This window comes from Microtus oregoni, unplaced genomic scaffold, assembly GCF_018167655.1.
Source record: "Microtus oregoni isolate MIOR12 unplaced genomic scaffold, Mior012 000041F_ref0000270, whole genome shotgun sequence".
Classification (NCBI taxonomy): domain Eukaryota; kingdom Metazoa; phylum Chordata; class Mammalia; order Rodentia; family Cricetidae; genus Microtus; species Microtus oregoni.
This window is the reverse complement of record NW_024543208.1, coordinates 16,530,916-16,557,340: the sequence shown is the minus strand read 5'-3', so window position 1 is coordinate 16,557,340 and position 26,425 is coordinate 16,530,916. Positions and strand designations below refer to the sequence as shown.

At 48.5% G+C, this 26,425-nt stretch overlaps 2 protein-coding genes across 7 annotated transcripts; one reads left to right on the top strand and one right to left on the bottom strand.

Moving 5' to 3' along the window:
• Positions 1-1,566: 1,566 nt before the first annotated feature.
• On the top strand, positions 1,567-18,628 carry Bspry (B-box and SPRY domain containing). Of its 2 annotated transcripts, none has more exons than XM_041632468.1 (6): positions 1,567-1,854; positions 6,617-6,715; positions 9,103-9,333; positions 10,891-10,913; positions 15,185-15,309; positions 16,630-18,628. In XM_041632468.1, exons 1-6 carry the CDS (start codon positions 1,612-1,614, stop codon positions 17,157-17,159), a joined length of 1,251 nt encoding a protein of 416 aa, XP_041488402.1. In that variant the 5' UTR covers positions 1,567-1,611; the 3' UTR covers positions 17,160-18,628. The 2 variants fall into 2 exon arrangements, with proteins under 2 accessions (XP_041488402.1, XP_041488401.1); XM_041632467.1 differs by having other exon boundaries at positions 10,888-10,913; positions 16,630-18,627.
• A 71-nt stretch (positions 18,629-18,699) lies between these two features.
• On the bottom strand, positions 18,700-24,121 carry Hdhd3 (haloacid dehalogenase like hydrolase domain containing 3). 5 transcript variants are annotated; one of them, XM_041632249.1, is made up of 4 exons: positions 23,897-24,121; positions 23,357-23,504; positions 22,437-22,643; positions 18,700-21,839 (listed from the first exon to the last, which is right to left on the bottom strand). In XM_041632249.1, the coding sequence occupies exons 3-4, from the start codon at positions 22,444-22,446 to the stop codon at positions 21,052-21,054; spliced, it is 798 nt and encodes a 265-aa protein (XP_041488183.1). In that variant the 5' UTR covers positions 22,447-22,643; positions 23,357-23,504; positions 23,897-24,121; the 3' UTR covers positions 18,700-21,051. The 5 variants fall into 5 exon arrangements, with proteins under 5 accessions (XP_041488183.1, XP_041488184.1, XP_041488185.1 ...); XM_041632250.1 differs by lacking the exon at positions 23,357-23,504; XM_041632251.1 differs by lacking the exon at positions 23,357-23,504 and having other exon boundaries at positions 22,437-22,614.
• Positions 24,122-26,425: the final 2,304 nt, after the last annotated feature.

Genomic DNA, 26,425 nt, shown 5'->3' with positions numbered 1-26,425 from the left:
CAGAAAATTTGAGTGGAAATATGCTTGAAAAATCAGCCTTCCCAATGGGTCTCAATTGTTGTAACTTAAAACTTAATCATCCTGGTAGCCTTAAGTCAGTGCTTGGGTTTTGGCGTTATTGGCGTCAATCAGTCACTTCAACTCTATATGTCGTTTAATTTCCATAAAATATTAACCAGGGTGGGACGGCTCCGAAGGTGAAGGCCAAGTCTGATAATCTTGGTTTAATTTCCAGAACCCACATGGTGGAAGGAGGGCTCTCATTCTTGCTGGTTTTACTCTGGTTTACAAGTGCATTGTGGAACATGTACTTCCATGTATTTAGACAAACGCACACACACTGTGGGAGTTTGAATGTAACTGGGCCCCATAATCTCACAGGAACTGGCGCTACAAGGAGGTATGACTTGGTCTGAGTGGGAACAACCTAGCTAGCAGAAGTGTGTCACTGCGGGAGTGGGCTTTGAGCTTTTATATGCTCAGGATCCTGCCTCGCTGCCTCCAGTGCCTCTTCTGCCAGCACACCACTGAATTATTAATGTAATGCATTAAGTCTCTGAAACTGTAACTGAGCCCCCTCAGTTAAATGTTCTCTTTATAAGAGTTGCTGTGGTCATGGTGTCTCTTCACAACAATAAAAACCCTGAGACACACATACACACTGAATAAAGGTGATTAAAAATGAGCTGCCGGGCAGTGGTGGCGCACGCCTTTAATCCCAGCACTTGGGAGGCAGAAACAGGCGGATCTCTGAGCTCAAGGCCAGCCCGTTCACAAAGTGAGTTTCAGGACAGCCAGGATTACACCAAGAAACCCTGTCTTGAAAAACAAAGCTCATTTTAAAAATGTGCCATAATAGTGCTTTCCACACTGTGAGCAGTGCTCAGCTGCAGTGTGCGCAACACTGTTTATGCTTTTTTGATTTGTTGTAGACTTTTATTTTGTTTTGTTTTGAGACAGTGTCTTCTCATTCTGCAGCTCTGGCTGGCCTAGAACTTGCTATGTAAATCAGGCTGCCTCTAACTCACGGAAGTCCAGCAGGTTCTGCCTCCTGAGTGCTGGGATTAAAGGCGTGTGCCGCCACTTATGGCTTGTGTTTTGATTTTATGTCTCTGAGACAGGTCAACCTTCCTAGGCTCAAGGATGTCCATGAACTCCGGATATTCTTCCCACCTCCATCTCTTAAATAATGGGATTACAGATTTGTGCGCCGCACCTGGCTCATTTCATGTGTTTTCATTTATCTACTCCAAATAGGTTAGAGAAATAGTCTCAATCCTTTTTAACACTCAAGCCCAGTGAGGGACTAAGAGGGGAGCCTGGCTTTAAAATTATCTGCCTAAAGCTGCCTCTCAAACCAGCAGTTAAAGCACTTAGCAAAAAACCGACACTTCGTAAGTGCTCACTAAAGTTCTTTCAGTCACTAGAATATTGGTTGTTAGTTGTTTGCTTTAAAGACTCAGGCACTATACAACTTAATCGTACAAAGGTGGTTAGCGCGCGGGCGCAGACTGTGTGGGCGGGGTCAGGGAAGGCGGGGCCTGGAAGGGCGTGGGCGAAAGAAACCCGGTGCCCGGCACCTGCGACAGGTGGAGCGCCCGGCTCTCGGCCATGTCCGCGGACGCCTGGGAGCCGGGGTCCGGGCCGGGGTCCGAGCCGGGGTCCGAGCCAGAGTCCGGGCCGGCGTCCGGGCCGGCGTCCGTGCCGGACCAGCTGTGCTCCGAGCACCGAGAGCCTCTGAGCTTGTTCTGCCTCTTCGAGAGGCGGCCGGTGTGCGCAGCCTGCGCCAGGTTGGGCGGCCGCTGTCACGGGCACCGCATCCGCAGGGCGGAGAAGCACGCCGAGGAGCTGCGAGTGAGCGGGCTTGGGGCCGGGAACTGGGGTGACTGCTCTCGGACTCGGGAGGCGGGGCCTGGCTTCTCTGTGGCTTCCCTTTGGGAACTAGGTGGTTAGAGGTGTGACCTCTGGATTAAGCTGGATCCGATTTCGAATTCTACCCATTCCCGGGAGTCACGGAACCTAGCTTGTTATATTTCACCGGTAGTTTCCGGACATTCATAATACCGCGCGTTTGTTATAGCTGACCTCAGAAAAACTCAGTTCCCTCACACCCCTTGACTGAGAGTCTCCTCCCCTCCCCTCAGGTTTTCTGGTGAGGGCTCTAGTTCTCTTCCAACCTGGCCTTGACTTGACGTGAAGTTGATGAACCAGGATGGGGAGAATGGCAGGACTCAAGGCCTCCCCATCTCCCGTGTGGCTCTAGGCTGGTCACTTCCTGTTATCCCTCCACCCCCACCCTTTCCCCTGAACTTCTGAGGTTGGAGGCCAAGTCACCTTGGTGCTTTCATTCTAGCTGTGGCCCCTGGGGAACTCTTTGCAATTTTATTAAATGGCTTAATTCTCCCAACCCCACCCTGGCATTGAGCCCTGCTGTTCATTCTAGGGACATCAGCTACTCAACCAGATTGTAATAAACATACCTTGCTGGAAACTGCGGCCAGCAAGGTTCAGTTACTCAGCCATGATGAAAATAAACTTGAGTAAAGTTGATAGAATCAGCTTGCATCATGGGTGAGCATTTTACAAATTCCTAAGGACTTAGATATTTATCATCTCATTCCACCCAGGCTGGGCTTTGGAAGTGTGGGTTTGAATTCAGGTTTTTCAGATGAGGAGGAGACCCACAGCAGGATGGTGACTCCTCCCAGACTCCTAATGTTCAGGGCTCAGAGGGCAAGATTCATTGACTGGGCAAGAGGAAACCACTGCTTGACCTTAGTGGTTAGGAAGAGGAAAGGACCTAATGGAAAGCCTTGAATCTGAGCAGTGGGAGGGGTGAAAGCTGGGGCAGGGTGGCAGGCATGGTGCTATGCCCCAGGAGCCTTCTCTGGGCCACCCTAAGACCTTACACACGTGCTTGGCCTTGGCTTGAAGGAAGCAAATCTCTCCCCTTCTACTTTAGATTTTGTGGTTTTGTTTGTTTGCTTTGCATTTTTGGTGCTGGGTTTAACCAGAGCCTCGGGCATATTAGACTCTACCCCTGAGCTACACCCCTAGCCCTAGCACACACCCCTCCTTCCCTCCACCCCTCCTTCCCTCCACCCCTCCTGCCCTCCATCCTGCCGAGAAATTGCCCTAGGCAAAATAGCACCGGGTTCACCCGCTCTTAACTTCCGGACCCATGCCTCAAAGTGAGTGAGCAGATGGGCTCGAGTTAGGGACCAGCCAAAGTGCCCATTGTCGGAAGACTGGATAAGAAAAATACGGATATATTCTCATACATAGACACATTAGGTATTATTCTCTAATGCAGAATAAAATGACGTGGTTTGGAAGGAAGATGGAGGGAAGTGGACTGAAACAAGCCTGATCAGACAGACGACTGCCACGTGTTGTGTCTCATGGGGAACCTGGACACAAGCCATAGAAAGACAGCCTAAGCTGGGTGTGGTGCCGCACTCCTGAGAGAGTAAGGCAAGAGATGGTGAATTTGAGGCCAGTTCGGATTCCATAATAAAGCTTTGTCTTTAAAAAAAAAAAAAAAGCCAGTAGCTTTAGTCTGCGCATTTGGCAGGTAGAGGCAGGAGAATCTTCGAGTTCAAGGCCAACCTGGTCTAAAAATGAGTTCTAGGACAGCCAGAGCTATACAGAGAAATCCTATCTCAAAAGAAAAAAAAATGTCTTAAGTAATAAAAAGGAAAAAAGAAGGGCTGAAGAGATGTTTCAGCAGTTAAGAGCACTGGCGTCTTTTAGAGGACCCAGGTTCAATTCCTAGCATCCACATGACAGCTCAGAATTGTCTGTGACTCCAGCTCCAAGAGTTCTGACACCCTCACCAGGACATTCATGCAGACAAAACACCAACGCAATAAGATAATAATCGTCAGAATAAATAAAAATTAAAAAAGAAAAAAGAGACATGAACCTTAGAAGGGGGAGCATGAAGGAAGAGAGGATCAGGGTGGAGGGGGGCGCTAGTGGGTGAAGGGTGATGTGATGGGAGAGTCACGTGGACCGTCTATATAGTTAGTATACACTAATAAAACTTTTTTTTTTTTGGTTTTTCAAGACGGGGTTTCTCTGTAGCTTTGGAGCATGCTCTGGAACTAGCTCTTGTAGACCAGGCTAGCCTCGAATTCTCAGAGATCTGCCTGACTCTGCCTCCTAGGTGCTGGGATTAAAGGTATGGGCCACCACCACCTGGCTAAAACTTTTTTTTTAAAGAAAAAAAGGATAAGGACTGGAAAGACGGCTCAGCAGTTAAAAGCACTGCAGCACCTCCAGAGGTCATGAGTTCAATTCCCAGCAACCACATGGCAGCTCACAACCATCTATAATGAATTCTGATGTCTTCTGGTGTCCAAACATACATGTAGATAGAACACTGATACATGAAATACATTTTTAAAAATCTGGAACAGCATAATACTAACTGAAAAGAGTTCTAAAATAGCATATTCTGTTTCATGTAAGTCATAAAAAAGTGGAGGGTCAGATATACCCATGCTTTATTTATAAAATAAAATAAAAAAGGACAATAGCTAAGCTCAGTTCTCTCGTCCCTTGGTACGTGATGGGACGGGGTTGGGAGACTTTCTTGGAAGAGGTAACTGGACCGCCTGTGGCGAATGGCACTGGGGCCAGTTCTTCTGGGGAGCAGCGGAGGGATTGGTACCTGGAAGTGCCGCAGCTGTTACCTCCTGTGAAGGAGTGGGAAAGGCCTGGGTTTAAGCCAGCTAGCCATCTGCCTCAGCTCCCTCGTTCCCAACCCATTCCCTGCCCCTTGATGGCTGATGCTCGTGACTTTGGGAACAGAACACTACCGACTCACTTGTGATCAAAGCAATGAGACTTCATATCAATTAATATTTATTTAAGGCCCTTTATATGCAGGAAAGCATACAAGATGTAGTCAGCAGCTATGAGAAATAAAGCAGGACAGAGTCAGGGTGAGTCAGTGAGCTTCCCCGAGGAGGAGGCATAAGGGCAGATCAAGGGAGTAAAACAATTGGGGGAGGCTAAGACTGAAGGAGGAAGTAACAAGCCCAGAGGCCCTCGGGCAGGCTGGTAAATCTGGTGTTGTTAAGTAACTGAATGAAGGTTTGTGTGAAGTAGGAGGTGGCGTAGGAGACAAAGAGTTATTCCAGGTAGGACCTGCAGCTCAGATAAGAGGCCTATTCTCACTGTATTGGAAAACCACTGGGAGGTTTTGAACTGGACATGGCTGTGGTAATGCGGAGGCGGTCTAACAGGGTTCCTCTGAGGTGGTGACCATCTGGCTAGAATAACAGAAGTGGAAGTAGTGGTGAGGTGAGGGAGGAGGGTTGGGGACAGACCCAACACAACCCAAGTATGGGCTGGAGAGATGACTCAGAGGTTAAGAGCACTGACTGCTCTTCCAAAGGTCCTGAGTCCAATTCCCAGCAACTGCATGGTGGCTCACAACCATCTGTAATGAGATCTGGTGTTCTCTTCTGGTGTACACGCAGACAGAATACTGTCTACATGATAAATAAATAAATCATAAAAAAAAGACCCAAGTTGTAGTAATAGGAGCGGTGGGGCTGCGTCCCCAGCACCCGGCTGTGTAGTAATAAGAGTGGCGGGGCTGTGTCCCCGGCACCCGGCTGCCTGGCTAGCTTATGCCCGAAACAACAACACACAAACTGTATTCATTTAATCACTGCTTGGCCCATTTCTATCTAGCCTCTTCTAGGCTAATTCTCACATATTAATTTAGCCCATTTCTAATCATCTGTGTAGCGCCCCTAGGTGCGCTTACCGGGAAGATTCTAGCCTATGTCCACCCTGGGTCGGAGCTTCATCGCATGTGTCTGCCTGAAAGCTGGGAGCATGGCATCTCTCTGAGGCGTCTGCTCCCCAAAGGAGAGCTGTGGAGTCTGAGCTCACTTCCTCTTCCTCCCAGCAGTTCTGTTCTGTTTACTCCTCCCACCTATCTTCTAACCAATAAGGGCCAAGCATTTTCTTTTTATTTAACCAATGACCTTCCTCCATCACGGCCGCCCACATGGCTAGCTCTACCCGAAATAATTACTCCGAAACTGTATTCTTTTAAACACCGCTTGGCCCATTATATCTAGCCTTTTCTCGGCTAACTCTCGCACCTGGACTAGCCCATTTCTAATATCCGTGTAGCTCACGAGCTGGCTTACCAGGAATGATCTTAACCTGCATCTGCCTGGAGTGGGAGAATCATGGCGACTCCTGACTCAGCTTCTTTCTCCCAGGCTTCTGTTCTGTTTACTCCTCCCACCTATGTTTTAACCTATGAGGGCCAAGCAGTTTCTTTATTGCTTAACCAATGTAATCAACAGATTGATATATGACACTCCCCCATCACCAAGTGTCTTGATGGCCCCAAATGAGTAACTGGATAGGGAGCCCAGCATTGGTGAGCTGGAAGGAAAGATACAATAGGCTTATATGGGTTCCTTGACATAAGGTTTTGGGAACATAATTGTTTCTGATGTGATGATATCTGGATTTGAACCATGGGAGTGGGTGACTAAGGGTAGAGTAAAAGGGAAAAACCGCTCGGATGAGTGAGTGGCCCATATGCATGAATAAAGACACAGTAATGCCGTCTGTATTGCAGAACAAGATTGTGGACCAGTGTGAGAGGCTGCAGCTACAGAGCGCGGGCATCACCAAGTATGTGGCGGAGGTCCTGCAAGGGAAGAACCAGAAAGCAGTGGTAATTCTCGTTTACTCTTGGCACCGGGCCTCCCCCTAGGCTAAGACTCTAGCCCAGGTCTAGCACAGTCTCAGATCCCTTTCCAGGCTTACAGCCTCATTTCTACTGAGGAGCTGGCTGCTTCTGTCAGCACACAGGCTGTGGGACGAGATAGCAGAATCCTGGTGACTTTGGGTTCAAAGCCAAAAAGACTAGTGCCTTTTTTCCCACAAAATTTTAGACTTTTTAAATTTTATTTTAATGTGTATGATTGTTTTGCTTACATGTATGTGTGCGCACCACATGTGTGCCTGGCACCAGCACAGATCAGAAGGGGGCATTGGATCCCTTAGAACTGGACTTATAGATGGCCGTGAGCCACCATGTGGGTATTGGAAACCAATCCCAGATCCTCTGCAAGAGCAACAAGTGCTCTTCACAGCTGACCTATCTCTCCAGCCCCAAGGAATGCTCTCATCAAGAAAAGCTGATATTGCTGGGCAGTGGTAGCCACGCCTTTAATCCCACCACTCAGAAGGCAGAGACGGACAGATCTCTGAGTTCCAGGCCAGCCTGGTCTACAAAGTGAGTTCCGGGACAGCCAGAGCTGTTACACAGACAAATCTTGTCTTGAAGAAACAAAAACAAAACAGAGGTAAATTGCTTGCTGCAAAAGCCTGCTGACCTAAGTTTGTTCCTGGAAGCCACATAAAGATAGGAGAGACTAATTCTATAAAGTTGTCTTCTTTCTTCCACATGTGCACTGTGGTGTGCACATGCCTACTCATGCACACATACACAATAACGATAAAGAAAAGTTTGAACAAAAGGTTTGTATTTGCTCAGAGACCTAGGAAGAGGAGCAGTGACGCGCACAACTGCGCGAAGAGTGTCTAGACAGGTCATCAAGTGCAAAAGGCCTGGGCAGAGGGCGCCCGAGCTTCTGGGGCAGAAGGTCCTGCGAGGCTGAAGCAGTGTGAACAGGGGAGATGGCAGGAAGAAGTAAAATCAGAGAAACAAGAGGTTCGGTCACAGGGGGGTTGCCTTCATTTCAGATATAAAGACAAATACTAAAAAGGTTGGTTTTTTGTTTTTATTTATTAATAAGGCAAAAGACTTCAATTTGGGGACTAGAAGGATGGCTCAGCAGTTAAGAACACTTCCTGCTCTTCCAGAGAACCTGAGTTTGGTTGCTGGTACCTACTTTGGGCAGCTCAGAACTGCACTTAACTTCAGCTCCTGGAGATCCGACACGCATGTGGTGCACACGCGTACACACACAGGATCACAGACAGATTGGGATTTCAGTTTAAAAAGGAACAGCTATAGTAGGAAGTGGCCATAGGCAGCGAAAGTAAAGGCCAGGAGAGCAAGTGAGCTGCAGGTACAGATGAAGTCAGTGTGCTTCAGACTCAAGTGAGCTTCCTTTATATTCACTAAGCTGTTGTCCTCCACGCTGTGAAGATATGGGTCTCGGTTTCTTCTACAAAAGAAGGATGACTGTTTCCTGAACTGTACAAAGCAGGTCTGCAGGCGCAGGGCCCAGAGAAGCCACCGTCCTTGGGCCTCGGGAGCAGGGCTAGATGACAGTTGGGAGGATGCTCGCAGTGTCAAGGCTGACAGGAAGTCTCCCGCTCAGTCACCGAGTGTGTCTGGAGGTACCTACTGCAGCCAGAACCTGACCACTGGGAGTCAGAAGACGATGTACATTAGCATCCTTAGCTGAGCCAGACAACGTAGCATAGTCCTTTAATCCCAGCACTCGGGAGGCAGAGGGAGACAAATTTCTGTGAGTTCCAGGACAGCCAGGGTGGTTACATAGAGAAACCCTGTCTCGAAAAACTTACAAAAACGAATACACAAAACAACAACAACAACAACAAAAAAACATCTTTAGCTGAAAGTTTTTTCAGAGCCCCTTGATGGCACATTAAAAACTCTGTTGTTGGAACCAGTTGGGATGGACAAGCCTTAGGAGGGGACAAGATTCTGGCTCTGAGGCGAGGTGAAATTTCAACTGGAGCCTGGTTTGTATTGGTCTGGCTGATGAGAATAACTTTCAAGGCCATTGTGCCCTATGATCACTATGATTCCTTCATTTTTGTCCCATGACCATCATGTTCCCAATGCTGGTTCATCTCTAAGCCCCGCACGCATTTTAAACTGTGGTCATGACCTTCTGAGACATGGCCTGGATGTTTGTATCTTTTATGCCACACTTCCGAACTCTAAATGCTAGGGTGTCAAAGTAAATGGCTCGAATCCCTTTGTTCTCTGTACTCAGCCCCTGGCAGACACTGTCAATCAATGTTGGCATCGTTTCTGCTACGCCCGTACTTCCTCTCCTACTTGTGACTGGGACTTTGTCTCTGACTTTGTCTCTGACTCTTCATCTTATCCCTTGCCAGAGCATGGCTAGTGCGGCGAGGGAGCTGGTTATCCAGAGGATGAGCCTGGTGAGGAGCCTGTGTGAGAGTGAGGAACAGCGGCTGCTGGAGCAGGTGCTCGGTGAAGAGGAGCGGGCTCACCAGAGTATCCTGACTCAGCAGGCACATTGGACGGAGGCACTGAGAAAGCTGGACACCCTCCGTACCAGCCTGGTGGGCATGCTCACCCATCTGAATGACCTCCAGCTGATTGTAAGTCAGGAGAGGGTGAGGACACAGAAGGTTGGCCAGGTTCCCCTAGATTTGAAGACCTCAAGAATGCCAAAAAGATGGCCTTGGGACAGGGATGAGTGACAGTGATCTCTACCAGACTTGTTTCTATTCTGGCCCATCATTATGCTTCTGTAGCAAAGAACCCAGCTAAATCAGCTTGGCCAAAAGCCCCCACCACTGACATCTGATAGCCCTTGGCATTTATCAGATTCCACCTCTCCACTATCCCCAAGGTCACCCTGGTCTGTCTTTAGCAAGAATCCTGTCAGGTAGGTTTAGCTAGGATCCCCCTCCCCCTCAATGTTTCCTCTTTAGTCAGCAGTTGCGGCCCCTTAGGGGGCTGAACAACCCTTTCACTGGGGTTGGGAATCACAGATATTGACATTATGATTTGTACAGCAGCAAAATTACAGCTATGAAGTAGCAATGAAAATAATCTTATGATGGGGTCACCTCACATGAGGGACTGTATTAAAGGGTCAGACATTCGGAAGATTGAGAACCACTGCTGTTAGTGATTTTCCACACAGTGATCCCACCCTGCTCCATGGCCATCAATTCCCATGCTGCATTCAAAGTTGAACTCAATCTCTCTCGCCTACTGCAAGATCCCCTGGCAGTAGTCCCTATAGCTATCTTCTTTACTATGTTTAATATCATATCTTCTTAACATGAGACGGGAAATAAAATGATCTGAGTATTTGGCACCTGATAACGATATACTTTCAACAGCAAGCAAATACTTACTGAGTGCCTTTGTGTTATGTAATGGGGCAGAGTCACAGGGCACAGCTGCAGTTGTTCTGAGCTCTACCTAAGAGTTGCTACATAAACTGACAAGTAGAATGTGTCATGGTAGTAGAGGAATCCATCGGAGGTCAGAACACCCACAAGGCAGGAGGGATGGACCACAGAGCTTCCTGGATGAAGTGACTTTGAAGTAATGAGAAAGGTACCCAGGTGCAGGGAGTTGGGGTGTGCAGAGTGCTCAGAAGCACTGGGGAGAAGGCAGCACTTGGTGCAGATAAGGCCCCAATATAAACAACACATTCTTGGGTTTACCAGACATAATCGCAACTAGTATTTAGTGCACTGCTTTTCAAAGTACTTTATAGATATGCAGAAGCCTCCAGTTTTGAGGGACAGTAGACACCTGAGTGTCTACCAGCAGAGGAGGAATGAAGAACAAACAGGAATGTGGTCTGACTACCCTCGATTGTGAATTTACTCGGCACCAGCTTCCAGGCAAGGGCACACCCTGTCCCAGCAACTGGGACCCTCACAGGCCTCTGAGAGCAGGAGGTCTCCATGGCGGGTGGCACTGGCTCTGTGGAAGATGGTGCTGAACTGGAATTGAGAGGAGCCTGGTTTGCCACAGGGGAGGGGCAATGGCTGATTCATTTTTGTGTGTTAGGAGGCTAGGCCTTTGTTGTGAAGCCGGCATCCACACAGTTGTGTGCAGGGAAATGTGGCAGGTCATGTTCACACACTGGGTGTCTGCTGCCAGCCTGACTATGTTTTCCTCTCTTGCAGCAGAAGGAGCACGAGATTGTTGAGAGGTGAGTGTGTCCCTATAACTTGCTCAGGCTGTCACTGAGTCCCCCTTCCTTCTTCCCAGGCCATTGCAACTTCCTTTAGGAAGTTTTAGCTAAGCTTTAGCCTAGCTCCAAGGTCAGAGGTCAGGCCCATGCCTTCTCACCCTCCACGTCTTCTTCAGATCCCTATCGAAAGGAAGTGAAGCAAATACTTATTAGCTAGGGCCTTGCCCTGAGCTTTCCTAAACTTTATCCTACTTCAACTATGGTTACCCTCGATAAGAACCCTGAAACTCAGAACTGGGGCCTGGACTCACTGATACCTGTGTCCTTGGTGTCTCCTCTACCTTTCTTTCTGCAGTGAACGAGTTTTTAAGACTTAAGGCTGCATTACCACTCAAATTTCCCATCTTAATTGTTAAGTAGTTAAGGAATTTCAACAGGTCATTTCTGAATGCTAGAAGGTTGAGAAGCCAGGGCCTGAGGAAATGACCAAATGGATAAAATTAGCCAGGCAAGGTGATTAGCCAATCCCAATAGGGTTATTGTTTGGTATACAGTGCTTTTACCTGGTTTGTACAAAGTTCTGGGTTCAATTCCCAGCCTCTAAAATGAAAAAGATTTAAAATGGAAAGCGAGCCTTTATCAAATCAACCCTTCCCAATCTGTTTCCCTAGAGATGTGGTTGGTTTTAAGAAATAGTTAATTACTTCGTGTGTGTAGGTGCATGCGGGTGCCATGGCTCATGTGTGGGTCAGGGGACAACTTGTGGGAGCTGTTCCTCTGCTACCACCGTGTGAGTCCTGGGTCGCCAAGCTCTCTGGCAAGCACCTTTATCCACCGAGTCTGTGCACCAGTCTCAGATGTGGGATTCCAAACTCTGACTAGATTTGGGATTTTGGATTTCTTATTTAATTGGAATATATGTGGCTTCATGTGTGTTTCTTTTTTGCCTCCTTTTAATGATATATATAGCCTGGGCTGTTTTTAATGATATATATAGCCTGGGCTGTTTTTAATGATATATATAGCCTGGGCTGTGATGTCACTGTCCCGTTATCAAGGCTATTACGTTTGCACCCATGTTAATTTCTGCCCAAGTTGTTCATTTATTTTCTCACTTATTCCCTCTTATTTGGAACCAGTGCCAGTCACAGATTCTGATCTTCTCTGCTGCATAGTAAAGCCCCGCTGCCGCTGTGGTTGCTTTGGCCTTCAGGTTGCCTGCGTTTGACCAGTCACTGGCTTGTCTGTTTGACAGGTCCCCTCTTCTTTGAGTATTTCTTACTGTGGCACAAAAGATGTCCCCAGGGGTGGGAGGGTTGGAGAGTGGCTCAGCAGTTAAGAGACCTTACTCTTCTGACAGAGGACCTGGGTTTGGTTCCCAACACCCACAAGGTGGCTTGCAACCCATAATCTGATGTCTTCTGATCTCCTTGGGTGCCAGACACACATGTGGTACACATTCTTACCCAGTTATCCCTGGTTCAGATTGGATTTTGCCTGCCCCAGCCCTGGAACCAGCTGTTTCTCCAGGGGTCTTATATCTGTTTTTAGTAGGATGAGATATCACAAAGCCAGTATGAGACATTAAGTGTTCTCACTGCTACTGACATGTCATTGTACTGGACCTTTAATCAGAGTTGGGGGATATTTGTAACTTCTTATGCATGAATCTGTATCATAACTTCTAATTCCAGTCTAACACTGCAGTTAACACTGCCTTTGCCTGCCTCCAGTTTCATATTTGTATCTTATACTAAGAACCCTGGCTCCTAGGCTAGACCTGATAGCCCTTGCCTTTAATCCCAGTACTTGAGAGACAGAGGCAGATAGATCTCTGTGAGTTCAAGGCCAGCCTGATCCACATAGTTCCAGGACAGCTAGGGCTACATAGAGATACCCTCTCTCAAAAAACCACCGCTACCACTACCACCACCACCACCAATAATAATAATATTAATAATAATAATAATAACCAGAAAAGAATCTCAGCTCCCAACAAGGCCAATAGCTTTATTCATTTGCTTAGTTCTTCAGCACATGATTGTTGAATTGCTGAGTCCGTACTTCTTCCATTGAGAAACCTACTGGTAGAGTTGAAGATTTGTGTGTAGTGCTTTGTGCTCTCCCAAGAGCTGTTGTCAGGCCTGTCTAGGTGGGATCTCACTTAACTAATGAGAATTGCTTTGTTGGCTCTGGTATGTCCACACCTTTGGTGGCAGAGTGGCAACAAGTCCCCACTGCATAGACAGACTGTTCTGATTCTAGCCAGGCTTTGCTCTATTCAAGTCCCACTGTACCTTGGGGCTATGAATGTTGTGTTCTGTCCCACGCAGTAGCTGGACGGGTGGCTCTCTGTTGACTTTAGTCGATGGGTGGTCTCAGCTCTGTTCTGGAAGGACAGCTCAGTTGCTGACACTGATCCTCCCTGTCTCCCCATTAGCTGGGGTTTCTCCACACTGTGCTGTTATGTTTTGAGAGCACAGGCTCTCTCTTGTTTGTTTTCAGGGACTTTTGTCAGCATTTGTGCCTCCTCACTTCTAAGGCTGCTCATCTCATTCTTCAGGCCAGGACAGTAAGTGACAGTCTCACAGAGACTGCATGCGTCAGAGGAGCACCTCTGGATGGATGGCCTCAGGCCATCTTCAGAATTAGAGGTGGAGGAGCATTCCTTCTGAGAAGCCAGGTTGGAGGACTGCAAAGTATCAGATGAGTTCCTGCTTCACTTTTTGTCCCTTTGAGATTTCATTTCGGGTTGAGGGGGGAAACGTGTTGAATGGTGCCCGGGCTCATTCAACTGGGCCAAGTCTATTCTACTTTTTTTTACGTGGAAGCAGGACTTGAATCCAGCTCCCATTTTCTACTCAGTGTCTTCCATAAAGCTCCATTCTGGTGTCGAATGGAGAACCTACTACCTTCCCATTACAACACAGTCTAAGTGATCATGTATAAAACAGTAAACACAGAGGCCAAACATCTGGATAGGCAGCATCCTGCTCTTAGGCAGTCCCTCCTTTAAGATTCTTGGCTCATTTTAATATTTATCTATCGTGTGTGTGTGTGTGTGTGTGTGTGTATGTGTGTGTGTGTGTGTGCCTGTGTGTATGTAAGTGCACCATGATGTGGAGCAGCCTGAGGATATTTGAAGAGGACATTGGATTCTCTGCAGCTGGAGCTACAGAGGTTGAGAGCTTCCATGTGGGTTCTGGGACTTAAACCAGAGTCTTCTACAAGAGCAACAAATCCTCATAACTGCTAAACCATCTCTCTGGCCCTCATGGGGTTTTTTCTTTTGTTTGTTTGTGTGTGTGTGTGTGTGTGTATTTGTGTGTTGTCTATATATATACCTGCATGTTCTTGTGTGTAAATACCATCGTGCATGTGGAGGTCAGAGAACAATCTCAGATGCTGGTTCTGACAGGGTCTCCTTGTTAGCCTACACCAGGCTAGCTGGCCTTTGAGCTTCCTCTCTCCACCTCCCGTCTTGCCTAGAAGCACAGGGATCGTAGGTGCATGCTACCTCATCACATTTTACATGGGTTTTGGGGATTCAGCCCTTGGTCCTCAACTTGTACTGCAAGTGATTTACCTATTGAGTCACCTCCCCAGCTTCGAGGAATTCCATCCTGAGGACTAAATGTCCCAATTCTGTGTGGTCCTCAGCTAGGGGTGTTTGTGTTTAAGAACCGAGGAGTGGCTGGGATCTTTGGACCAACCAGGGAAACATTTATTGTTGCAGTGGGTTTTAGAGAGGTGAGATATTTTCTGGGTAGTATATAAAGAAATGTTATCACACAGCAGCTCCAGAGGCCCAGATCCTATCCCACCTCTGCTGTCAGAGCGCACAGCCTCCAGTCTCCACTCCCAAGTTTTACTTATTTTATCTGTGTTTGCATGCCTGCATGTGTGTGTGTGTGTGTGTGTGTTGGTGAGTTTGCAAGTGTTCACAGAAGCTTTCTGATCCCCTGAAATTGGGGTGAGAGGTGGTTGTATTGGAGTTGGGGACTTCTGCAGAAGCGGTAGGCACTCTTAACTGCTGAGGTGTCTCCAAGCTCTGCCCCCACTGTTAAAACCAGTTAAGAATATACTTCCCTATATACTGTTTGCTTTGCTGGAATGAAGGTCCCTGAGGAGGGGGAGTCAGGAAAAGCCACTTTCCCTCTGGCTAATACAATCATGGTGTCACCTACAAAGGAAGGATTTCACTTCTGTTTTCTTCTCCTCACTTATGTAGATCCATGTGCATTTCCAGAACCTTCTTGAACCTCTGTCTCTTTTTCCCCCTGCATTAGGGCTGAGGAAGCAGAGGGCATTTTGGATCCCCAGGAGTCAGACAAATTAAGCTTTAACGAGAAGTGTGCTTGGAGCCCACTGCTGACTCAACTCTGGGCAACATCGGTCCTCGGGTCTCTCTCAGGTTAGGAGCTACGAGACTGCAGCACAGCCTGCAGTGTGTGGGGGTGGGGAGGGGTTGCCCGGATCCTTCCTTCCCGTTTCTCTGTGGTTAGGTATAGGATAAGTTCCGTCCCCCTTAACATCTCACCTCACTGGGACAGCTCCTTATCATTTATTGGAAACCTCAGATTCCTTTTTAAAGTAGAATGACATCTACCTGGAGATCACTGGTACTACAGTGAAGCTGCCAGGGCTTGCCTCACCCATTCACTTAACAAACACTGGCCTAAATGAGTGTGGTGATGCCCTGCGCTTGGGCAGCTGAGGCAGGAACTCTTGAGTTCGAGGCCAGGCTAGCTGCCTCTCCCCCTGTCTGAGACCCCGTCTGAGTTCGAGGCCAGGCTAGCTGCCTCTCTCCCTATCTGAGACCCTGTCTCAAACACAAGAGGCCAACAAAACGTTGACTGGTGTTGAATGTTGGCCTGTGCTGCATACTGGACCGTCAGAGGCGAAACTTACTGTCTCCCAGAATTCCGCTGGGTTAGGTGGAAGCTCATATGTCCCCTGGTGACAGACTGAAGCTTTCTCAGTTTTAACTCTCCCCTGCAGGTTATCCATGTAATATATGTATATGTAATTATTATTATGACCAGTAATAGCGTTGTGCTCTAGATTCTGGTATCATAGTTAACTTCTGAAAACTGCTTTTGTCGTGCTTCCTAGTTTTGGGCTCTGCCCTCAGGATATCAGCTCTGGAAGCCACAGATAGGATCAGCTCAAAAGCAGTAAGATAGGGAAAACTAAAATACTGGGTATTCACTTCACCCTACCACCACTTGACGTGGGAACTTGGACAACTCACTTCTTTTTTTTTTTAATATTTATTTATTATGTATACAATATTCTGTCTGCATGTATGCCTGCTGGCCAGAAGAGGGCACCAGACCTCATTACAGATGGTTGTGAGCCACCATGTGGTTGCTGGGAATTGAACTCAAGACCTTTGGAAGAGCAGGCAATACTCTTAACTGCTGAGCCATCTCTCCAGCCCACTTCTTTCGATCAGAATTTGCACATGAAGATTTTAGACCAATAGCCACTGTTCTCCTGGCTCTAGCTACTCAGCATGGTTTATGTGAGGCACTTGACACACACTACCTTAGCTAGTCCCCATGACTACTCTGTGACAAGTACTTTAAAGACGAAGAAACTGAGGCTTAGGGAGAGTAGATGGCTGTCTGAGGTCAGTGAGTGGTAAGAAGCCTTTGACTACCTGGTAGGAGCAGATTAGGAATGGAGCAGGGGTAGGACTCGGGACAACCCTGAGGATTCTCTCTGACAGGCATGGAGGAGGTGCATATCAATGAAAGGACTGTCAGCCCCTTGCTGCATTTGTCTGAAGATCGACGGACCCTGACCTTCAGTGCCAAGAAGTCCAAGGCCTGCTCAGATGACCCCGAACGCTTTGACCACTGGCCTAATGCCTTGGCTGCCACCACCTTCCAGGCCGGACTCCACGCCTGGATAGTGAATGTTCAGCACAGCTGTGCCTATAAAGTGGGCGTCGCCTCAGCCCAGCTGCCTCGAAAGGGCTCTGGCAGTGACTGCCGCCTGGGCCACAATGCCTTCTCCTGGGTCTTCTCCCGCTATGCTCAAGAGTTCCGTTTCTCACACAATGGGCAGCACGAGCCTCTGGCGTTGCTTCGGTGCCCAGCACAGCTGGGCGTGCTGCTGGACCTCCAAGCGGGAGAGCTGGTCTTCTGTGAGCCTGCTTCAGGGACAGTGCTTCACATCCACCGCACGTCTTTCCCTCGACCGCTGCTCCCAGTCTTTGCCGTGGCTGACCAGCTCATCTCCATCGTTCACCAGTGACCACAGTGAGGCCAGATCCACGCCCCCCGTCACCCTTGCAGGCCAGATCCACGCCCCCCGTCACCCTTGCAGGCCAGATCCACGCCCCCCGTCACCCTTGCAGGCCAGATCCACGCCTCCTGTCACCCTTGCAGGCCAGATCCACGGCTCCCGTCACCCTTGCAGGCCAGATCCACGCCTCCTGTCACCCTTGCAGGCCAGGCCATGCTTCCAGCTAGTGTCCTGTTCCCCAGTGATGTGTGTGCTGTTCCCCATGGGATCTGCTTCAAACTCAGACATAACCTTTCAATGTTGATCATCTGTGGGGAACCTGTTTCTCTCTTGACCTTACTCTCCCAAACCCACCGTTCCTTGTGCTCTTCTGAGGATCTCATAAATCTGTGTCTCTGCCATCTGGCATGGTTCCTGGTGCACAGTGAGGGAGTATATGGCCAGGCAGGTTGGTGACCTGTGATGTGGCGGTTCCTGGAGTGTCTGCAGAGAAGCCTGTGGTGAAGATTCCCTAGCCTCTCAGCTCAGTAGTTCTTGGTCTTTTTCATGACACAGCTTGTGGAGAGAATATTTTTCTAGCATACAAAGGACAACCTGCCAGGCAGCTCTTGGCCAGAAAACAGGCCTGAAGTGTCATGCCTTCCACATTCTACCATGGCACTAGTGTCCCCAGGAAGTGTGCTTGTAGCACAGTTGTGGGCATTTGTCCCAGGCCCTGAGGCTGAGCTGTAGCATGGACCTGCCTGTGCTTCCCTTGGGGTGGAGACCTGGCTGGAGAGCTTTCATACCAGAAGAGCTAAGGGGAAAGGAGGACTCTCCTTAATGGATGAATGTGAGTGTCGTTAGAGGGTTCTGGATGCTCAGTGATGCCTTGGCTGTAACTGGCTTCAAGCTGCAAGACAGCCTTGGGTACGGGTTTAGGAATAAGTGGGCCGTGGCTCCCCTAGCAGAAAGGTCCTGGAGATGTTGAACCAAAAGCACGCCTCTTTGCCATTTCCTCCATAACAAGCTCATCTGAGGATGACATTTTTGTGAGAACTGGGGAGGAAGCTTGGTGGCAGAGCACCTGGCTAGCATGCCAAAAGCCCCGAATTCCATTCCTAGCACTGCAAACTGAGCAGTGTGAAAACCAGTTAGGGTGGCCACAAGTCCAGCTGGCAAATAATCACTGTTCAGCTTCAGTCCCTTACTGCCATGCAGAAAAGGGGTCCCAAGATGCCTGCGAAGACTATGTGGGTTCATATGTACATGTGTGTATTTGGGCATGCATGTATGTAAGTGCCATCTCCCCTTTGGAGACAGTCTCCAGTTGGCCTGGAGCTCATCAACTAGTCTCCCCGCTGCTGGATTCCAAGTGCACATCACACCACCTGGCCAGTTTATGTGGGTTTTGATCACATTTGGGCTCATGTTAGTAGTGAGCAAGCATTTTACGATTGAACTTTCTCCCTAGTCTTTTTGATTTTTAGTTTTTTTTTTTTTTTTTTTTTTTTTTTTTTTTTCGAGACAGGGTTTCTCTGTGGCTTTGGAGCCTGTCCTGGAACTCGCTCTGTAGACCAGGCTGGTCTCGAACTCACACACAGAGATCCGCCTGCCTCTGCCTCCCGAGTGCTGGGATTAAAGGCGTGCGCCACCATCGCCCGGCTGATTTTTAGTTTTTAATTTATTATTGTGCTCAATATGAGGTGGCATTCACGTGCCAGGGTGCACATGTAGAAGTCATCAGAGGATAGCTGTATTGTTGTAGAGTCTCCCCCATCTCTGTGGAGTCCCAGGGCACACGTGGGTCATCAGGAGGGGTTTTTGTTTGTTTTTTCAGACAGGGTTTTTCTGTGTATCCCTGGCTGTCCTGGAACTCGCTCTGTAGACAAGCCTGCCTCTACCTCCTACGTGCTGGGATTAAGGATGTGTGCCGCCACCACCCGGCTCCTTTGTTGCTTTTTTACTGTTTCACACAGCCTAGGCTGGCCTTGAACTCACTATGTAACCTCCACCTCTAGAATGCCAGGGTTACAGACAGTGCTACAGTGTCCATATGTGAAATGCTTTGTTAGGTTTGCTTGCTTACTTCTTCAAAACACTGGTCAGATCAAACCACAGGTCTGCTATCGTCAGCTAACTTTTGTTGAAGGTTTCTGAGACCCTTGTAGCTGGGACCACGGCTCATGACTTGTGTTCACTGCCTGACCCTTAGGAGTTACTACTGAGTCATCAGATCCAGGGCAGAAAGGTTTCGTCAGTCTGAAGAGCTCTGCCATTGCCTGGACATGGGCTCTGTTAAAAAAAAAAAACATCTAGGGACAAAGTCACCCTCTTCCATTAGTATCCAAAGGCCCCAGGCCATGCCCTGACAGTGTTCAGCTCACAGTTCATGGTGGGGCTGTTGCAAACACACCTCTTCCTCTGACTGTCCAGATATCACCCAAGCTTTATTCCCTGGTGAGAGTCCCCTCCAGAGTCACTGTTATATCAGAGCCTATATACTCATGTTTATCTGTGCTGATAGCCCATGCTATCCCCTGTGCCCAGCAATGAACAAGGCACAGATTTATCTAATAGACAACATCTGTATAGGTAAGACAGGAAGGAAAATTAAATTGAAAAAAAAAACAAACAGCCAGGTGTCATGGCCCACACCCATCCCAGCACTTGGGAGGCAAAACCAGGAGTTCAAGACCAGCCTGGTTTACAAAGCAAGTTATAGGACAACCAGGACTACACAGATAGACCCTGGCTTGAAAGGAAAAAAAAATCCACTGTACTCTCACATGACACGGGTCCCTGTCTAGTTATAACCCAGTGGTTAAGTCAATAGATTTTTGAGTCAGACAGGCAAATTTGGAATCCAGGTTCCCTCACAAGTGTGACCACAGACAGATTAAGCCCTGGATCTCAGTTTCTTCATATGTAAAGTGGGGGTTATGCCACCTTTGCCCACTGAATAGCTTTGCGGTAAAAAGATTTAGTGGGCTGTGCGTGGTGGCACACGCCTTTAAGCCCTCCAGGAGGCAGAGGCAGGCGGATTTCTGGGTTCAAGACCAGTCTGGTCTACAGAGAGAGTTCCAGGATAGGTTCCAAATCTACACAGAGAAATCCTGCCTCAAAAACAAAACAAAACATTTATCAGGGTATCTGTTGCAGGGCAGGCACAAGCCAGCAATGTCCTTTGAACGAGTTACAGTGTCGTCCTCTCAAGGGTGCACAGCGTCCCTACTGTATAGCCCAGCACCCTGATTCATCTAACCCTGAGGTTCCAAGGTTGGGAAGGGATTTCTGTTTCAACTTCTCTGGGCTTTTTTGATTTTGTGTGTTGCACAGTGGGGTGTCAGACTTCCAGTGACAACAAGCCCTTGCTGTAAAGGCGAGGGAGAGAGAATGAGAATATATCTAGTTTGAACACAGGGCCTCATAAGGCAGACAAGTGCTGTACTGCTGATCCACGTCCCTAGCTCTTAAAAGTGGCTCACACCTGTGATTCTAGGATTCAGAAGGCTGATGGTGAAAGACCACGAGCTCCAGGCCAGTGTGGACTAGAGACAGTTCACATCAACCTGGTTGTGAATAGGGTCCCTCCGTGGATATGGAGCAGGTTACGATAGAAGGGACAGAGGAGGGACAGAGGGAACTGGTGAGACAGCCGGGTGCATAGTAGCACATGTGCACATGATCTCAGTCCCATCCCCAGAACCCATGGGAAGATGGAGAGACCAGAGTCTATAAAATTAGCCTCTAACCCACACCCCCATATAATAAATAAAGAGGGACGGAGGTATGAATAATGAGTGAACTCAAAAACTAAGCTACTGCCAAGCTCTTGCTGTTCTAGGATCAGAATAGTTTATCGAGATTGCGGAGGGAAGGCAGGGGAGGGGAGAAAGAAGGGACTCCTTGCTTCCAATGTTTATTTGGTCCCACCTCCTTCCCTCATCAGACTTGAGGCCTCCAGAAGGTCCAGGGCAGGCAGGAGATGAGACAGAGAGAGCAGAATGTGCTCTTTAGGTACAGAATCTCTGACTGAGGAGTGCAAAGGCTCTGGACCTACCACCAGGAAGCTGTGCATGCCCACAGCCCGAGCCCCCTGGTAATCGCAGGGGTAACTATCCCCAATATGAGCTGCCATTGCAGGTTCTACATGAGCAAGTTGCAAGGCCTCGTGGAAAATTCGTGGGTCTGGTTTAGGACAGCCCATAGCCTCAGAAGTCAGAACAAACTCAAAATGTTCTCGCAGGCCGAGGCCTACTAGGATGTCCTCTAGGCGTCGGTCAAAATTGGAGATCACAGCCAGCCTCAGACCCCGCTTGTGGCACTCCTTCAGGGTAGTCTCGGCCCCCTCCAGCACCTGCCAGGTGGAGGGGCTGCTGAAGTCTTCATAGAGATGATCAGCAATGGGAGTAATGGCCCGGGCATCTGGGACCCCTGCCAGGTGGAAGGTGTGGAGGACCAAGTCCTTCCACCATTGACGGGAGGTAAGGCCACAGTTCTGGCCATAGTTGGGAAAGTTGTGGCTCTGAGCCCGGTATGCCTGCCCAAAGGCTTGTTCCAGGGCTGTGGCTTCTACCACCAGCCCATGGGCCCGGGCCTTGCTGGCATACTCCTCCCCAACAGAACGGCGGAGCTTGATCAGGGTATCCTTTACATCCCATGTCAGAAGACGCATCTGCAGCCGGTGGGCCATGGACAGCAAGGTCACTGTAAGTCACAGATCAAAGAAGTTACTAAACTGGTTCAGGTCTCCTCTACAGCTTCCAGGCTGTGTAGGTCAGAGTTATAGGCAGACACGAGGCACTTTGGAAATGTCTTTCGGTACAAGATCCTGGAATGAACATTGGCAGGTGAGATGGACCCTGATGTTAGAGACTTGGGTCAACATTCCGAAGGACAAAGTTCATGTCCTGAGAAATTACTCTCTGAATACCTGTGCCTCATTTGGTAGAGTGCTTGCCTAGCACACATAAAGCCTGGGTTGATCCCCATACCGAATAAGCTTGGCATAGCACATACACCTATAATCCCAGCGACTAGGAGGAGAAGGCAGGAGAATCAGAAGTTCAAAGTCATCCTTGGCTACATAGCAAGCCTGAGACCAACCTGGGCTGAACCTGTCTCAAAAAATAAACCCAACATAGATTTTTGTACTAAATGAAATTATTTATGCATACGCTTCAAACCAAATTTCTGGGCATCTTATGAGCTGTATGTTGGGGAAGAAGACGGATTTCTAGCCCCTGCAGCATTCCTAGGCATTAAATGATAAGGGTTTCTCTGTAGACAAAGTTAGTCTCTGACCTCGGGACATTTCCCCTGCAGGTGAAGTTCTGGGGCCTTGAGGCTGGGCATAGTGTTCCAGTGGAGCTGAGCTCAGCTACACAGCTTTGTAGGTCCAAGTTGGGAAGCAGTTAAGATTGCTGATATCTTTATGCTGTCTTTTGCCTTCATGTAAGTACACCTCAGTCACGTTTGGCGCCTGTGGAGCCAGAGAAGGTGTCAAATGCCCTGGAACAGAAGTTTCAGACAGTTGTGAGCTGCCGTGTGTGTGTGTGTGTGTGTGTGTGTGTGTGTGTGCGTGTGTGTGTGTGCCGAGAACTGAACCCAGGCCATCTGAGCCCATGACACTATTAAAATTAATAGTAAATGTGATCCTTCTTTGAAGACCCACGCTTGAGTATGCCCGACTTTCTCCTGACTCTCATGATTAAGCCTATATTAAAATATCAGTAATAAAGTCTCCAACTTCATCAAAAAAAACCAAAAACCTACTAGTAATGTCAAAAGAGAGGATGGTCCCTGGTCTGACGAGCAACATGGCTGGAGAGGGGAGGATGGAGCCAGTGAGAGGCAGTTTCTTGCCTATGGTCACAGTCCGTCTGCAAAAACAGCCAGGAGGGAGCTGGAGAGATGGCTCAAAGGTTAAGAGCATTGCCTCCTCTTTCAAAGGTCCTGAGTTCAATTCCCAGCAACCACATGGTGGCTCACAACCATCAGTAATGGGGTCTGCTGCCCTCTTCTGGCCTGCAGGCATACACACAGACAGAATATTGTATACATAATAAATAAATAAACATTAAAAAAAAACAGCCAGGATTAGAACCCAAATGTCCAGACAGGGTTCCCTTCAACTGGACTTTGCTTAACTATATTTATATTCTTTCAAAAATTGGGTTATGCTGAGCCTGTACAGGGTGGGACAGAAGAGAGTCTGTTCCTACCTGGGTCTGAGCTGCAGCTTCTCCATCCTTGCTAGAGTTTGTAATAACAACTGCCACCGAGGCCAACTCAGAAGGGCAACTGACCCAATGCCCAGACGCGTTCCGGAGTCAGAGACCGATTGCAGCTTTCTCCCCCAGACAGACCTGACTGCAGACAAAACTGTCTCTTTGAATTTGAGGGGGCGGATTCATTCAGAATGCTGCCAAGCAGGCACAGATAGAGAGGTGTGGGTAGGGGAGGGCGCTCAGAGAAATGTGACAAAGAGGAGGATTTAAATCAGCTTGATAAAGGAAGACCACTTTAAAGGGACTCTTACTGCTCAAGTGGGTAGGCCGAGGCCCAACCAGGAACCTGACTGCATCCTAAACACCTCGGGACACCTCTGGCTCAGCTATGAAAGAAAAACGTGTAGCGGGGTGGGGGCTTCCAGACAGGCCTGACCACCCTGAAAGCAGCGTGACCCGGGCTCCAGCGTCCCCCGCTCGGCTGCACAGCGCCCCCACGGCTCAGCGGCTTCCACCCCGGGGCCCGGCACCTACCTGGTTCAGGGAAAGAGACCAGAGAGGCAGCGGCTGCTCCACCGGCTCCACACAGACGCAGAAGCTCGCGACCCGCGCCGACTTGACATTACTTCTCGCCCCGCCCTGCTCTGGGCGTCACCAAGCCGGTCTCCGGTCTTTGTTCCTTCCGTTACCCCGTAGCCTCCGTGCTCCCGGTCCCACGCAGTCCCGTCGTCCTCCTGCTTCTTAAGGTCACAATCTCAACCCGTGATTCTCTCAGCGTTTCTCTACCCCGCTGCCCTCCCCCGCCAGCGTCCCCACTTCCCAGGAATGGGGACACCCGGGGAAGTACCTAGACTGATTTGGGTCTCAGGCTGTCTCCCCTAGTGCATGTAGTGAGGACTCCAGCAATGCGCTATTGATACATCTCTGTTCTGAGAGACCCCAATGGGTTCTAGAAAGAAATTGCTTGTCACACCCACAGAGGTCATTGAGGTAGGTAGGGTCCTCTGCAGTAACCTAGACAGTTTAGTTTAGTTTAGTTTTTTTGAGACAAGACAGTTTTGGAGCCTGTCCTGGAACTAGCTCTTGGAGACCAGGCTGGCCTCGAATTCACAGAGATCCGCCTGCCTCTGCCTCCCCAGTGCTGGGATTAAAGGCGTGCGCCACCACCGCCCGGCTAGACATTTAAAAGATAGAGTTCCACTATGCAGATTAAACTGGCGGTGAACATCTGTTGCGTCAGCCTGCCAAGTGCTGGCATTATAGACATGCCACCACCGAGTTTGTCTACCCTAGGTCTTAATAAGGAAGAGTCGTATTTTCATAACTGAAACACACATTAATCTTAAAAAAAAAACTGTCAGAAGCAAACAAAGCTGCACCCTCAACTTTGTTGATTTGCCACGTGCTAAGCAAGCCCCTGTGCTCTGTGCCTGACCCATTCCTTCACTGAGGACACAGCAGGGAAACGGCAGTTTCCTGCCTACACGAAAATCAAGCTAATACACAAGGATTTTGGGAGAGGCACTTCCCACTGCTCTTTACTGCCCTTCCCCCACGTGTTGTCTCCTGGTTCTCTGTGGACTTTGGATGAACTCAACTTGTTTCACTGGGCCTCAGAAAGCAAAGTGCAAAGTCATGGGCGGGGGCTCTCACTTGCCACACCGATTTTGTGTCACAAGGTTGATTCTCAGAAATGGAGGTAGGAAGGGTAGCCAGGACATCAGAGTTCCACCTGTTTTTCACAGAATCCAGAATCCCTGACTGTCTCTTTTTAGGGTCACCTCAACTAACCCTTTAGTTTAGATCCCAACACTGCCACTCTGGGGACTAGACAAAGCAACTTCCAACAGAATCCAGGCTAGCTTTAAGTGGATTTCCAAGATAATTAACGTCACCTGTCGTTCCATATAGCCCTCCATATGAAGATGGCATGACAGAGCACATAGAAAACCTCTGAGGATTTATGAACATTCTTTTTAAATGAGAAAACAGACTGCTGGATGTTTAAGAAGTTTGTTCGGGGTCACACAGCACACGGCACACCTCCCAGAGTGTTTGTCGGTGTATGTCTGCTCACCTGGAACCATGGCCTCCAGAATCAGCTAGGTTTGCTAGTTGCAAATACAATTAATAATAATGAAGAAGTGGAAGCGGCAGGTGTCCCAGTGTCCTGGGATATCACAGGAAAGATGGTGGTGGTCTCTGATACTCTGTATCTAGCTTCTTTCTGATTTGCAAGTTCCAAGATAGGTACACTTGGCCAGGTGGCATACACCAGCAAGCCCAGTTAGGAAGGCAAACCAGAAGGGTCACTCCAGGTGTCACGCCAGCTTTGGCTATGGAGCAGGATCCCTTCAAACAAACAAATAGTACATGGATGCGATTTAATATGTTCTCATCCCATAACTAAATTACAAAAATCCCCTGACAGTTTCAGCCTTTTGTTAGTTCATTCCATGCCCTCTGGCTTGTTACTATGTGAATGCTAGCTTGGGCTGTTTTCTCTTTGGGAAATCAAGTTTCTTAGATGGACCGTTTCCCTCCACGAGAGCTCCTATTGAAGACTAAGGAAATGCAGGCAGGGGCACACCTGCCAGGCACACATCTCTTATTACTTTTAATTTTTCATTTACTTTTTTTTAAAGTTTCAGTCAAAACACACAGGAAAAAGTGTATATGCCTTTAATCCTAGTACTCAGAGGCAGAGGGCAGACTGATATCTGTGAGTTTGAGGCCAGCTTGGTCTACAGAACAAATTCCAGGACAGCCAGGGCTACATAGTAAGACCACATTTTTTTTTAAAGTATGTTTTTGAGTTTTAACAGTATGGATACCCTACCCAGACCCCCCTCCAATCTAGATGCCACGAGCAGGTCTGCTTTCACTTGCTTATCCCCTAAATGATAGCAAACCCCTCCACCTTGCCCTTTTGAGAGAGGATCTCACACAGTAGCCCAGAACTATGTTGGTGCCCTATTTCATCCACAGCAATCCTAAGTGCTGAGATTCAAGCCTGACTCACCATGACCCACTTCTTTATGTGCGTGGTGCTGGAATTGAACC

What these genes read in the sequence shown, in the direction of transcription:
- Bspry (XM_041632467.1), top strand. Translation starts at nt 1,612, where the DNA reads ATGTCCGCGGACGCCTGGGAGCCGGGGTCCGGGCCGGGGTCCGAGCCG. An exon ending in AGCACGCCGAGGAGCTGCGA is followed by an intron (nt 1,855 to 6,616) that starts GTGAGCGGGCTT and finishes TCTGTATTGCAG; the next exon opens with AACAAGATTGTGGACCAGTG. An exon ending in TGAATGACCTCCAGCTGATT is followed by an intron (nt 9,334 to 10,887) that starts GTAAGTCAGGAG and finishes CCTCTCTTGCAG; the next exon opens with CAGAAGGAGCACGAGATTGT.